General features: G+C 41.1%; 1 protein-coding gene across 2 annotated transcripts in view; it reads left to right on the forward strand.

Moving 5' to 3' along the window:
• The window catches only part of MMEL1 (membrane metalloendopeptidase like 1), a 592,089-nt gene that overhangs the window by 231,127 nt on the left and 345,270 nt on the right, over positions 1-15,692 (forward strand). For both annotated transcript variants that reach the window (XM_077250438.1, XM_077250437.1), the window contains exon 2: positions 159-322. In XM_077250438.1, coding sequence (XP_077106553.1) covers positions 169-322 — 154 coding nt within the window. In that variant the 5' untranslated portion in view covers positions 159-168. The remainder of the gene's footprint in view (positions 1-158; positions 323-15,692) is intronic.

Here is a 15,692-nt window from a genome sequence, read left to right on the forward strand (position 1 = left end):
TAATATCTCTGCAGTTCCCTCTGCCTCTCGCTGTTTCTTCATTCTCTCTTTCCTATGAGCTGCTTAGGCTGTAAACACCAGATCATAAGCTCCGCCACTTTAATATCTTTTTCTTTTTTTCTTGCTTTTTGATTTTTTCTTTTTTGTTTTTTTTGAAGTGTTACAATTATGGGGAAATCTGAGAGTCAAATGGATATAGTAGAAAAATCCAATAAATCTGTGAAAAAGTCTTGGAGTGCGGTAGAAATTGGCCTCTCCGTGCTGCTCTTCTTGATGACCAGTGGTCTGATTGCTCTCCTGGTGGTATACACAACTAATAAAGGTAAGAAGAATCTACTCTCATGGGCATGTTCATGTTATGTGATCACTTGGCACCACAATGGTTAATGGATGGATGTATTATGTAGCAGAGCCGAGCTAGAGTGCTCTGAGTTTAAAGGTTTGCCTATTATCGTATGGAAAATCACATCATGGTATCACAATGGCACATTCACCGCATAACATATATATCACTCATGCATGATACTATGTATTAAAATATTGTAGCCAGTTTATCTGCAGTCCTATGTAAAATCCACAGAGCGAGCACAATGAATCTGCAAACTCATCTCTATACAGGTATGTCTCTAGTACTAGTAGTGGCACGACTACCATGACTAATGTATAATATAGCAGCGATTAGTTGGTTTTCTAACTCTGTGGATTTGTATTTTTTATGCATGATGATAATTCACCAGATAGAATGAAGTCAGTCTCTTTAAATTGTGCCAAACGTAGCTATATTTAGCAACCATATCACTGTTACATCTACAATCTCAGTTCTGCTGCATCTGGAATCTCATCTCTGCTACATCTGCAGTCTCAGCTCTACTAGTTAAGCTTTTTCAGCTCTACTACATCTGCAGTCTCATCACTGCTATATCTGCAACCTCAATTCTGCCACATCTGCAGTCTCATCTCTATAACATCTGCAATCTCAGCACTGCTACATCTGCAATCTCAGCTCTGCTACATCTGCAATCTCAGCTTTGCTACATCTCCAATCTCAGCTATGCTACATCTGCAATCTCACTCTGCTACATCTTCAATCTCAGCACTACTACATCTGGAATCTCGCTCTGCTACATCATCAAACTCAGCTCTACTACATCTCCAATCGCAGCTCTAGTACATCTTCAATCTCAGCTCTACTACATCTCCAATCGCAGCTCTACTACATCTTCAATCTCAGCTCTACTACATCTTCAATCTCAGCTCTACTACATCTGCAATCTCAGCACTACTACATCTGCAATCTCAGCTCTACTACATCTCCAATCTCAGCTCTACTACATCTGCAATCTCAGCTCTACTACATCTGCAATCTCAGCTCTACTACATCTTCAATCTCAGCTCTACTACATCTGCAATCTCAGCTCTACTACATCTGCAATCTCAGCTCTACTGCATCTCCAATCTCAGCTCTACTACATCTGCAATCTCAGCTCTGCTACATCTGCAATCTCAGCTCTGCTACATCTGCAATCTCAGCTCTACTACATCTTCAATCTCAGCTCTACTACATCTGCAATCTCAGCTCTACTACATCTGCAATCTCAGCTCTACTACATCTGCAATCTCAGCTCTACTACATCTGCAATCTCAGCTCTACTACATCTGCAATCTCAGCTCTGCTACATCTGCAATCTCAGCTCTACTGCATCTCCAATCTCAGCTCTGCTACATCTGGCTTTCACAGCACAAAGAGAAAGATAAAAAATGAGAAACTCAGCTGTCAGGATATCAACATGTTCAAAGTAATTTGGTTAGGATCTGTACTGAGATCTACAGCTACTAATCCCAGCACATCTACCTGAGATTTGGGAAACTGAAACCTGCTGCATCTGTTACATCTAGCAATCTCAGCTCTAGAACCTTTGGCACTTTCAGCTTCACTATGTTTAGCAGCCTTGACCCTGTTAAATGTAGCATTATAGCTCTGCTACACTATGACAAACTCGGCTCTGCTATATTTGATGTTCTCAGCTCCGCTACATTTTTATATATATATATATATATATATATATATATATATATATATATATATATATATATATATATATATCTCCAGGTGAAGTTATTTGCACGGACATGACACACATTTCCAGTCCCAGCATCAATAACCTGCTGCAACTATCATCAATTCATTAAATCGATAAAATCGATAAAGTCGGGTTATTGTTCTGAAGCGGTGGGACACTTTCTTAGGAGGAAAAACTGCAGAAGCAAAGGGTTAACAGCAGCCGGTCATGCATGATTACCCCGTTAAGAGAGGAGACAGATTGCTTCATGTACAAATCTATAAACCCTGGAATATTTCTTTGCACTGTGTGAGCAGCGGCCACGGCAGCGGTATTGATTTCTGAGCACTGGGGGATCGGCCATAATAGAAGTGATTATTACTGTTAAACCAGCGCAGGTCACTGGCAAGACTCCTTCCATCTATATACAGATGCAGCAGAGCTTAGCTATCGTGAAATGTATTGTAATAGTTCAGTGAACTCATTTAGCTCTGCGGTGTCCTATCCATAATGAGTTTGTCATACGGCACACGGTGGTATTATGATAAAAGAGTCACCATATTAGCTCAGCTTAGTAAATTGTCATAGTGATGACAAAGCACCATTACACCATTGAAATCCCCAGTCGGCTCTGCTACAACTGGATACTCAGTAAATTCATAGTCAATTTGTATTTGTGAAAATGTGAACTCGCTGGTAAATATCTATCTGCAGGAGCTTCTTATTTAGTACAATATCTTTTGCAAAGGATACCGGATAATTCTGGTTTTAATATCGTAGAGAAGTAGCAGGGATGTGAAAGTACACATGACTGCTCTGCCTGGCTCTATTTATTGCACTTGTGAACAAAGGAAGGGCAGTGATGGATATGATGCCAGCCTGCCTACTTGTTCCAATACATTTATTGCCATCTTCTTCGATAAGAAAAAATGGAAGATATTTGTAAAAACAAGCAACCTTCCAATTTACTTCTTATAAATATTAGTCAGCATTCACTCGGGTAATTTTTATTGAATTTTGTATTTTCCAGTGCTTGCAAGCTCTTTTCTATTGCTTATTGAGCTTGTAAGCACTGCGCTGTGGCTGGTTGGGATCGCTGGAGTGCACTGTTAGCTCTTGATCCGGGCCAGTTTCAGTGCTACTACCCTTGTCCTATGATGCCGAGACAAAGCCTCCTCATAGTAGCACTGGAGAGTGCACACTTCTGACCGGTGGTGTAATGATGATGCTGGCCCAAACCGTGAATCAAGCAGAAGCACAATGCCCCCCAAGAAGCAAGCTGGGAGGCTGTGAGGCAGGGGAGCGGTGCTATCCTGTATGGAGAACTTTAGCATAGTACAGGCTGCATTATCCAGCATCAGTGTCCTAATGACAGGGCAATCTGGATAAACTTAGAGGGTCTGCTTGACAAGTTAGGACTAACCATTTTACATAATCTCCTGATGACTGGATGCTGGTTGTGCGAAATAGAGCATTAAATGGGCCCTGAATTGTATTTTTTTGTACATGAAACTTATAGGGTTGTCCACATTACATACATTCTCTTGATTTGCTAATGGGACCATTTTCAGAAGGAATAGTTAATTAAAAGCCCATTTCCATGCTGCCCTCAAACTGTGCTAGAAATATTTCACAAAATTGCAGATTATAATATGACTTAGCCAGAGACATTACTAAAAGCTGGGGGTCCCCAATGTAAAGAACCAATTATTATCAAATTATTATTGACCCTTATATCTATGTCATAGTTTAAACTTAGTGTAACTGTCATTTCAGGAGAACTTGCAGCAGAATGTCTGTGGCTGCCTCTAGCCCCTCCCCCTCATTTCAGGAGAACTTGCAGCAGAATGTCTGTGGCTGCCTCTAGCCCCTCCCCCTCATTTCAGGAGAACTTGCAGCAGAATGTCTGTGGCTGCCTCTAGCCCCTCCCCCTCATTTCAGGAGAACTTGCAGCAGAATGTCTGTGGCTGCCTCTAGCCCCTTCCCCTCATTTCAGGAGAACTTGTAGCAGGATGTCTGTGGCTACCTCTCGATCCTCCTATTCATTTCAGGAGAACTTGCAGCAGAATGTCTGTGGCTGCCTCTAGCCCCTGCCCCTCATTTCAGGAGAGCTTGCAGCAGAATATCTGTGGCTGCCTCTAGCCCCTCCCCCTCATTTCAGGAGAACTTGCAGCAGGATGTCTGTGGCTACCTCTGGATCCTCCTATTCATTTCAGGAGAACTTGTAGCAGAATGTCTGTGTCTGCCTTTAGCTCTAATCCCCTCGTTTCTGGAGAACTTGCAGCAGGATGACTTTGTCTGCCTCTAGCTCCTCCAGCTCATTTCTGGAGAACCTGCAGCAGGATGTCGGTGTTTTCCTCTTGCTCATCCACCTCATTTCTAGAGAACTTGCAGTAGAATGTTTGAGTTGACCTCTAATTCTTCCATCTTCCTCCCCTTTCCTCTCTACATAGAATCTTATGACCACCAAGTGTCATCTCTTTTCTCAGTAGTGAAAAAACCTGTCTTCACTGAATACAGGCTGTCCATTTATTATTCATGAAGTGAGGGTGATAAATCAATCCAAGAGGAGAAAGGAGCAAATTTCTCTAAATTAACATGTTTCCTATTTTCATGTGCGCTATTGATTTATGAATTACAAATTAAGACGACGGTTATACTTTGATTCATGGTGTAAGGGTTGGCCAGGGCAGTAGTCATGGCTGAGGACTTCTGCTCCATCACACCCTGGCCTCCCCTCACATAAACATAGTGTCCATTAGTAAGTGTACCTGTGCCTCCAGGTCCAACTCCTTCCGAGTCTCCTCTCTTCTGTAGGGGACTCTCTCCAGACGATTTCACACAAACTGAGGCACAGTCCATTGCAACTTTTAAATGAACGACTTTACTAGTTTCTTTACACAGCATATCCTTGTACTCCACAGCTTTTGTCACAGATTGCACAATACACTTTTCTTCAACTTTCCCTGCCCTTCTCTCCTGGCTGCACAGCACGTACCCAGGTCGGACCGTCCCAGTCGGACTCTCAGCCTCTGCCACAGTTAGACACTCCTCTGTCTGTTTCACACCAGACATCAGATCATCTGTGCCCAGAGTCTGTTGCCACATGGCGAGTGACCTGCCCTTCTGCACTGCCATAGCTTCTCCTGTGGTACTTCTTATTGCCTCCAGTACATTACGGGGACCTACCGCCTTTAACGGTAATGCAGCATCCTCTCTGCATACACTCACTGCGGTTGGGGACTCCCTCAGCCGCCTCGTCCCGGACATGAGAGCATCAGCCCATGCAACAAGTTGCCACATCATGGAGTCTCCTGCGTCCCTGTACTCTCCTGGCCTTTCCTTCAGCTTCTGCACCAGACTGCTGTATCCCACTGTAGCTCTATCTTGCTGCTTTCCTGGCCTGTTGCTGTCCAGGCCTATGGCTATGGATAGCTGGGCTCCTGTCTTAAAACGTTTCAGGGCTAACTGCCCTGTCAGAGCGCTCCCGCCCGACTGATTCAAATTTCAGATATTTCCCAGGTTAACGGCCGTTAGCTCCTCCCACTTAACGATTTACAAGCTGAGTATCACTCCACCCCCATCTATTGGGCCAACTAGGGTACTACACTCTCCCTAATAAATATTAGAAACAAGACAATATTCAAAAGCATAAATAAACATTAAATATTCATAACATATTTCATGGCTTTAGTCAACCCCCTTACAATGGTATAATCCATAAGGAGTATTTGTCACCATGGGTGTCGTACATATTTGGTCTTGATTTTTGCCATAAATGTGTAATGTTTGATCTAAATGCCACTGTTCATCTAAATCTGAAGTTCTTCTTTTTCTGTTCTTGCTCTTCTCTGTTCCTAAAATGCGTCAGCCTCTTACTTGTATGTGAATCTAGTTTTGTTGGCCATGTGAGTTATCCTAAATGTTTCCCTCTGAGTGTGTTCTTGAACATCATGCCCCATTGGCTAATAAAACTAGATTTATATACGTACAAAGAGGAGAAGGTTGTATATCAGGGGCAGAGAGGCAGAGGATCAAAAAAAATGTCAGATTCTGGAGATCAGCAGCATTTGCATCAGATAAAACAATTACATATAAATGGCAAGTCAACGGCCCTCTTTAACCCCTTTCCGATATGACACGTACCAGCATTAACCCCATTCTGACCTCAGACAGGATGCTACGTCCGAGGTCAGAACCCCCGCTTTGATGCGGGCTCCGGCGGTGATCCCGCGTCAAAGCCGGGACATGTCAGCTGTTTTGTGCCTGCAATAGCGGTGGGTGGAATTGCGATCCACCCGCTGCTATTAACTAGTTAAATGCCGCTGTCAAACGTGCTTCTGGCCATCGGGCCAGAAATGAGTGCATTGCTGACTCCCGTCACGTGATCTGGGGTTAGCGATGCATCGGCATGACAACCAGAGGTCTATTGAAGACCTCTATGGATGTTGATGCCGGCTTGCTGTGAGTGCCACCTTGTGGTCAGCGCTCATAGCAAGCCTGTAATTCAGCTACATAGGAGCAATCTATGCATTGCTCCTATGTAGCAGAGCCGATCAAGTTGTGCCAGCTTCTAGCCTCCCATGGAGGCTATTGAAGTATAGCAAAAGTAAAAAAAAAAAAAATGAAAAAAATAAAAAATATATAAAAATTTAAATCACCCTACAATCAAACCTACACATATTTGGTATCGCCACGTTCAGAATCTCCAGATCTATCAATAAAAAAAAGGATTAACCTGATCACTAAACGGCGTAGCCAGAGAAAAATTCAAAACGCCAGAATAACATTGTTTTGGTCGCCGCAACATTGCATTAAAATGCAATAACGGGTGATCAAAAGAACATATCTGCACTAAAATGGTATCATTAAAAAGAGCAGCTCGGCACACAAAAAATAAGCCCTCACCCAACCCCAGATCACAAAAAGTGGAGACGCTACGGGTATCGGAAAATTGTGCAATTTTTTTTTTTTTTTTTTTAAAGCAAAGTTTGGAATTTTTTTTACCACTTAGATAACAAATAACCTAGTCATGTTAGGTGTCTATGAACTCGTAGTCACCTGAAGAATCAAAATGTCAGGTCAATTTTAGCATTTAGTAAACCTAGCAAAAAAGCCAAACAAAAAACAAGTGTGGGATTGCACCTTTTTTGCAATTTCACCGCACTTGGAATTTTTTTCCTGTTTACTAGTACAAGACATGCTAAAACCAATGATGTCATTCAAAAGTACATCTTGTCCCACAAAAAATAATCCCTCACATTGCCATATTGACAAAAAAGTAAAAGAGTTATGGCTCTGGGAAGGAGGGGAACGAAAAACAAAAACGCAAAAACGAAAAAAGCTGGGGTCATGAAGGAGTTAAAAAAAACTAAACAAAAAACCTATTGCAGAATTGCTGTTTTTTGTTTATTCTGCCTCCAAAAAATCGGAATAGAAAGCGATCAAAAAATGTCATGTTGCTGAAAATGGTACCAATAAAAATATCAAATTGTCCCGCAAAAACAATCTCTCACAAGACTCTGTTAGCCAAAATATGAAAAATTATAGCTAGCAAAATATGTCAATGCAATTTTGCAATGAAAAGCATTTTTTAGTGTTTGACAGCAGCTAAACATAAAAAAATATATAAATCTGATATTGCTGTAATTGCACCGACCGGAAGAATAAAGTCATCTAATCACTTATACCACATGAGGAAAGGCGTAAAAAATAAAAGAAACCAAATTTTACAACTGCTGTTGATTGGTTCATTCTGTCTCCCAAAGATCGCAGTAAGGCTCGGCTCACATTTATCCTGTGTTCTGTGCTGAGCACTTACACCGGGGTTTCTGTGTATATCTCAGAAATACATGATTCACAAGAAACTCTCGGCAGAAGATTCCCTATAATGAGGCGATGGAGGCACTGTGGACTCTGTCTGGCCTACGATCCGGCGGTGTTCGTCTTTCTAGGTGTGCATAAAAGTGCCACAGTTTTGTGCACCTCTGAAAAGAAGGACAATGCTGAACAGAGGCCAGATGGAGTCCAGAGTAACTCTGCTGCCTCATTATAGTGAATAGATTCCCTTGGAGGTTTCATCTGAATCACGTTACTCAAAGGTTTAGATGGACACCTCAAAGTAAATGCTCAGCGTAGAGCGATGGATAAATGTGATCCCAAATGTTATGTAAAATATTCCCAACAAAAGTTTCAACTCAATCCACAAAAAAGCAAGTCCCTGCTCACCTCTGTCATCTACTAATAGAAAAATAGGTACTTCCGTGTTACTGGTAGTACAAAGACTCTGGAAAAGTGTTATAACTTTTCGTCGCCAAAAGAAATTCAGAAAATTCTGCACTCCCAAATCCAAATGGCCCCCTACCTTCTGAGCCCCAGTGTGCCTAAACCATATGCAGTGTCCATATGTTTGGCATTTATGTAGCGATGACAGCCCACCTAATTTACAGGTGATTGTCTCAAGAAGCATGAGCTGGTCATAGCATACAGGGTCATTACAATGAACTGGCCACTACAATCTACTGGTGACTTCAATATACTGGTGACTACAACGTACTGGGCACTACAATAGCAGTTTGCAATTTTCACTCGGCAACATCCACTGCTGCTGCTTTTTTATAGACAACACTCATCGAGTCAAAATCATCACTACACCTGTAGATAAGTTACCAATGGGGTATAATGTAAAAAATGGGGTCACTTAAGGGGGAATTCTGCTCTTCTAGCAATTAGAGGCTCTGTATATGGAGTCCGCAAACTATTCTAGTGAAATCTGCGCTCCAGGAGCATAATTGCAAAAAATGTAATTATTTTTTCTTCATTGCCCAGTGATACAAAATTCTGTGACGTACCTGTTGTGTCAATATGATCACTGCACCCATAGATCAATTCATTGAGAGGTGTAGTTTGTAATATGGGGTCACTTATGGGAGGTTCAGCTGTTCTGATACCTCAGGGGCTCTACTGATATGACATGGCACCCTCAAAGCAGTCCAGCAAAATCTGAACTCCAGTATGGCGCTTCTTTCCTTCTGAGCCTTGCACTGTGCCTCAAAAGTAGCTTTTGACAACATAAGAGGTATTGTTGTACTAAAGACAAATTGCATAACAAATTTTGGGGAAAATTTTCCCCTGTTAATCTTGTGGAAATAAAAAAATGGGGCTAAAAGAACATTTTTGTGGGAATTTTTTTTTTCATTTTCATGGCTAAAAATTATAAACTTCTGGGAAGCAGCCAGGGATTCAAAGTACTCAACCAAACATATAGATACATTTCTTGAGTGGTCTAGTTTCCAAAATGGGGTCCCTTGTTGGGGTTTTCACTGTTTAGACATATTAGGGGCTCTATATAGGTTATATATGGTATTTACTTGATTGATTTTATTGGTGTTATAATAAAATTTATATATTTTATTATTTTTCGCTTAGTGCTTTTTCTTTGGTGTATTTATGACTACTTGCCTGGCGTAATAATGATTTAGGTGCGGTTTATAGGTGTAAATATTAGGGGCTCTCCAAACACTTCACGACACCCACAGAACATTCCATCAAAAACTTGTTTTCCAAAACGTCACTACATCCTTTCTGAGATCTGCCGTGCGCCCAAACAGTTTCCCCCCATGTATGGGGTATCTGCGTACTCAGGAGAAATTGCACAACAAATTATTGGGTTCATTTTCTCCTGTTACCCTTGTAAAAATAAAAAAAAAATTTGAGGCTAAAAACCATTTTTTGAGGGAAAAATTAGATTTTTTTTATTTTCACAGTTGAATGTTATAAACATCTGTGACGCACCCTGGGGATTAAGGTTCTCACCACACATCAAGATAAGTTCCCTGAGGGGATCTAGTTTCTAAAAATGATGTCACTTGTGAACAGTTTCCACTGTGTAGGCATATCAGGGGCTCTCCAAATGTGACATGGTATCCGCTAATTATTCCAGCAAATTTAACATTCAAAAAGTCAAATGGCGCTTCTTCCCATCTAAGCCTTGCCGTGTGCCAAAACTGTAATTTTCCCACACATATGGGGTATCGCCGTACTCAGGAGAAATTGATCAACACATTTTGAGGTCTATTTTTTCCTGTTTCACTTGGAAAATTAAAACAATTTGGGTCTAAATAAAATTTTTGTGGAAAAAATTTTAATGATCATTTTATCCTTCCAAATTCCATTCATTCCTGTGAAGCACCTTAAGGGTTAATAAACTTCTAAGAATGTGGTTTTGAACACCTTGAGGGGTGCAGTTTTTAGGATGTTGTCACTATTGGATATTTTTTGTCATTTAGGCCTCTCAAAGTTAGTTCAAATGTGATGCGGTCCCTAAACAAAATAATTTTGTCAATTTTGTTGGGAAAATGAAAAAATGCTGGTCAGCTTTTAACCGTTACAACTTCCTAATGAAAGAAAATGATGTTTCAAAAATTCTGCTGATGTAAAGTAGACATGTAGGAAATGTTATTTATTAACTATTTTGTCTGACATAACTCTGCGGTTTAAGGGCATAAAAAATAAAAGTTTGAGTATTGCAAAATTTTCCAAATTTTTGCCAAATTTCCAATATTTTCACAAATAAATGCAAGTCATATTGAACAAATTTTACTACTGTCATTAAGTACAATATGTCATGAGAAACCAATCTAATAATTCGTGGATCCGATCAGAATTGTAACATTTAGCCTGGTCAGGAAGGTGAAAAAAGGCTTCAGGATGAAGAGGTTAAAGTTTACCTCTGAATGGAGTTTAAGGATTTGTCTATATTATATATTTTTACTCTGGTAAAGTAGAGGGATGTTTTTACACTGGATGATTGTTCGGAATGAGGGTTCCATTGAACACTCGTCCCAATAATCAGTCTGTCTAAAAACTGCCAACAAAACACTTGCTTGTCAAGTGAAGTTATTTTTAAACTTGCTTAAAAAATTATTGTTCTCAGAAGCATATAATCCTATGTACAAGCAGCATGTTCAATAGAGAATATTGAAACTACAGCAGTAAAATGAGCATTGAACAAGTCACCAAATTTCTAAGTAAATATAATTCTAATGGTGCTATATTGATCTGAAATAAATTCTCACCAGATGTCAGTAACAACCCATGCAATCCACACAGGCAAAGAAATAAAACCATATATGTCCATAAATTAAGTTATGTGTAATAATGAGAAATGAGACAGGGAAAAAATATTGAACAGATGACGAAAGCAAGGTGCAAAAACCAATGGAAAGTCATGACACCTGACACCAGCTAAAATATATCAGTAATTAGAGAGCAATCCTTCCTCTTGGAGAAAAATAATATCAGTTGGTTCAACTTATGGCCTATAAATCATCTCATGATTGTTAAAACCTGTGAGCTGTCTCAAGACCTTCACATCCTTATTGTTGCAAAACATACTGATGGCATTGGTTACAGAAGAATTTCCAGACTGCTGAAGGCTCCGGTGAGCACTTTGGGGCATTAATCCAGAAATGGATAGAACATAATTTCACCATAAATTGGCTATGACCGGGTGTTCTCTGCAAGGTTTTAAACAGAGGAGTAAAAATAATTATCAGAAGAGTTGTCCAAGAGCCAAGAATAAAGTATTTTGTGTGTTTAAAGTTTGCACAGCAACATTTAGACAAGCATGTGAAATATTGGGAGAATATAGTCTGGTCAGATGAGATCAAAATTGGAACTCTTTGAATGCCATAACGCACACCATGTTTGGAGGCCAAGGAACTGTATATCACCCCAAAAACAGCATACCAACTTTGACATTTGGAGGTGGGAACATCATGTGTGGGGCTGTTTTTCAGCATATGGCACTGACAAATGAAGTACTGTCAGCCTGTCTAAGAAAGCAATTAAACTACCGCTTGCTGACAGTCATTTAATGTCTATGATAATATAAATGCACCCTTTAGAATATGTGCCTATGATCGGAAACTAGCAGCGCTTTGGACGCAGTGTATGTTCGCTGTGTCCAATGCGCTACCTTATATTGAATGCAGGTAAATCCACAAGTGTTCACTGAACCATGCAGGTTTACTGCATTCAATACATTTCAATTGATTACATTTCTGTTGCGGAGACTATCGTCTCCTCAATAGAAATTGACATGCTGCAGTCTTGAAATATGTACCACATATCAGTGTCCGTGGGTGATCTGAAGGTGCACATGCACATGTAAGGAGGTGGCAGTGACCCTCGTGTGCTTCCTCACTCCTGAACACTGAGCATATGTGTCACGTGCGGCACCCTGACAGTTATTCATGTTCACTAATGCTAATGTAATGTGCGGTTCCCTAATGTTCATCAATGTGTGTCATGTATTGTAATGTGATGCATTTGTTATATACTGTGTGTAAGATTAGGGACAGTATAGGACCATAGGGGGATTAGAATAGAGAGCGCACATTAGAGATAGAAAATGGGATAGATAAGAGTATCAGTTCAGGCACAGGCAGCAAGGCCTTAAGTAGATGGGAGGGGCACAGAGCAGAGCAGCACAAAGCAGGGAGATATAGGACAGACATTTCCTGGTTCTGTCCGACACCTGGGCAGTCTGCCCAAGGGGCAGAATGCATACAGTGAGACAGTTACAGGCTGTGGAGGATAAGTCTGCAGATGGCAGTAAGGGGCCATCCGGCTGCAGAATAGTGCAGTCAGGCACCAGCTCAACAGGACCATCCCCAAGAAAGATCCAGGGTCTAAGACCGGAGCGGGAGCAGTTAAGATGGTGTTCCTGCCACCTTTCCCTATTGGGACTGGACAAGGGGCTGACAGAGAGCTGGTGATGCCGAAGGTACAGATGGGACACGAACTGTCCAAAAATGCTGCCTGGATGGCAGAGGAAAGGAAACTGCAGACAGGACAGAGTCTGGTTTGATGTGGCAGTCGGCTTCATACAGTCTGATCAAAATGCTAAACTAAGAACCTCATGTTCAGTTATATATATTTTTGCCTAGAGCCATTAGATCAATGTATGATTTTTGGAGGTGCTGTCCATTGTCTTTTTTAGCAATAAAACAAGAATCTTCACTTTATTTAGTCTATGGGGTTCAGTACTGAACCAGTGTCCACACATTGCTAAGATGTTCTATCCTTACTTCATCTCTACTCTCCACACTTTCGAAAAGGATTGTGCCCAGTTCCACTAACATGCACTATTACTATGTTTACCCCACATCTCAACGGACCACTTTTTTTTAATTTTGTCTTTTAGAGTCAAAGTTTCAATTTCATTTCATCTAAACTTTTTATTCCAACTATTATTTACGGTATATATTTTTGAAAATTTTGCATCATTCTTATTCAATTTCTGTTACTTTTTTATTTATTTGTTTACCTTTACTTTCTTACCGTATATATATATATATATATATATATATATATATATATATATATATTTGCACAAATTCCAACCTGTGCATTATTAGCTGTGGTTAATCCAAGGCTGCACAGCATTTGTATAATTTTAGTATGTTGGAGGGATCATTGGTTCAGCTCCAGCTCCACAGTCATTGCCAGTGACTAGACCCCCTGCATAATAAATACGGTAAATGCTGCCAGTCTCTGTTTGTATTACAGAACATCTTTTAGTGAATTATTAACACCCCAAGGCCAGACTGTTTAGAAAATTATTTTAATTCATTTTTAGAAAAGCTAAACTTCTAACTAGTAAAATAAAAAAAAGTCATGAAAAATGAATAACTTTGTAGGAGAAGTCGTCTCTCCCGGCGCGTAACACAACTTAATTATTTATCGCTGCTCTCATAAATATATTATTGGATATTTATATCACAGGACCTTATAACTGATGCATATTTTAAGCAGACATGTGTCTTAAAGGGACTGCTCAGGATGAGAGTTGAGGGTCTGTTGTTTTTACACTAACAAGTGTTCTTCTTATTCATGGTATTTTATGGTTGTTATTATTATTATTATTATTATTATTATTATAGCACCATTTATTCCATGGCACTTACATGTGAAAGGGGTATGCATATTAAAAAACAAGTACAGTAAACAAGTACAGTAATCTTAAACAGTAAAAGTCATGACTGGTACAGGAGGAGGAGGACAATGCCCGCGAGGGATCACGATCTATAAGAGATGGGTGAGATACAGTAGGTGAGGGCAGAGTTGGTCGTGCAGCGGTTTGGTGGATCGGTGATTACTGAAGGTTGTAGGCTTGTTGGAAGAGGTAGGTCTTCAGGTTCTTTTTGAAGGTTTCGATGGTAGGCAAGAGTCTCACATGTTGGGCTAGAGAGTTCCAGAGTAGGAGGGATGCACAGGAGAAATCTTGTATGCGATTGTGGGAAGAGGAGATAAGAGGGGAGTAGAGAAGGAGATCTTGTGAGGATCGGAGGTTGCGTGCTAGTAGGTACCGGGAGATGAGGTCACAGATGTATGGAGGAGATAGGGCGTGGATGGCTTTGTATGCCATGGTTAGGGTTTTGAACTGGAGTCTCTGGGTAATGGTGAGCCATTAGAGAGGAGAGGCCAGGGAATAGCAAGGGGATAAGTGGATTAGTCAGGCAGCAGATTTTAGAATAGATTGGAGGGGCACGAGAGTGTTAAGGTACCGTCACATTAAGCAACGCTGCAGCGATATCGACAACAATGCCGATCGCTGCAGCGTCGCTGTTTCGTCGTTGTGTGGTCACTGGAGAGCTGTCACACAGACAGCTCTCCAGCGACCAACGATGCCTAAGTCCCCGGGTAACCAGGGTAAACATTGGGTTACTAAGCGCAGGGCCGCGCTTAGTAACCCGATGTTTACCCTGGTTACCATTGTAAATGTAAAAAAAAAACAGTACATACTCACCTTCTGATGTCCGTCAGGTCCCTGGCCGTCTGCTTCCCGCACTGACTGTGAGCTCCGGCCGGCCGTAAAGTAAAAGCAGAGCACAGCGGTGACGTCACCGCTGTGCTGTGCTTTACGGCCAGCCGGCGCTCACAGTCAGTGCGGGAAGCAGACGGCCAGGGAATTGACGGACATCAGAAGGTGAGTATGTACTGTTTTTTTTTTACATTTACAATGGTAACCAGGGTAAATATCGGGTTACTAAGCGCGGCCCTGCGCTTAGTAACCCGATATTTACCCTGGTTACCATTGTAAAACATTGCTGGCATCGTTGCTTTTGCTGTCAAACACGACGATACACGCCGATCTGACGACCAAATAAAGTTCTGGACTTTCAGCAACAACCAGCGATATCACAGCAGGATCCAGATCGCTGCTGCGTGTCAAACACATCGATATCGCTATCCAGGACGCTGCAACGTCACGGATCGCTATCGTTATCGTTGCAAAGTCGTTTAGTGTGAAGGTACATTTAGAAGTGAGGCCACAAAATTATTATGCCATATATCTGGCACTGCATGATAGGCTCAATTGTCCAGAAAAAAATAATTGAAGCCTAACGAATAGGAGATGTCGATTATTGCAATGTACACATCATGCATCATGATAGCACCATTTCAATCTTTGCCTCAAGCAACAGAAAATGTGGAATTGGCCCGCAAACCTGACAACACTTTGGGACTGGGACATGATTTTCCTGTAAAGTACCAGGGCATTATGGAGTTGCAGCTTGACCACGGCTACTGCCCTGGGTTACTTTACAGCTAGATAGATCAACT

This window comes from Ranitomeya variabilis, chromosome 4 (genome assembly GCF_051348905.1).
Source record: "Ranitomeya variabilis isolate aRanVar5 chromosome 4, aRanVar5.hap1, whole genome shotgun sequence".
NCBI lineage: Eukaryota > Metazoa > Chordata > Amphibia > Anura > Dendrobatidae > Ranitomeya > Ranitomeya variabilis.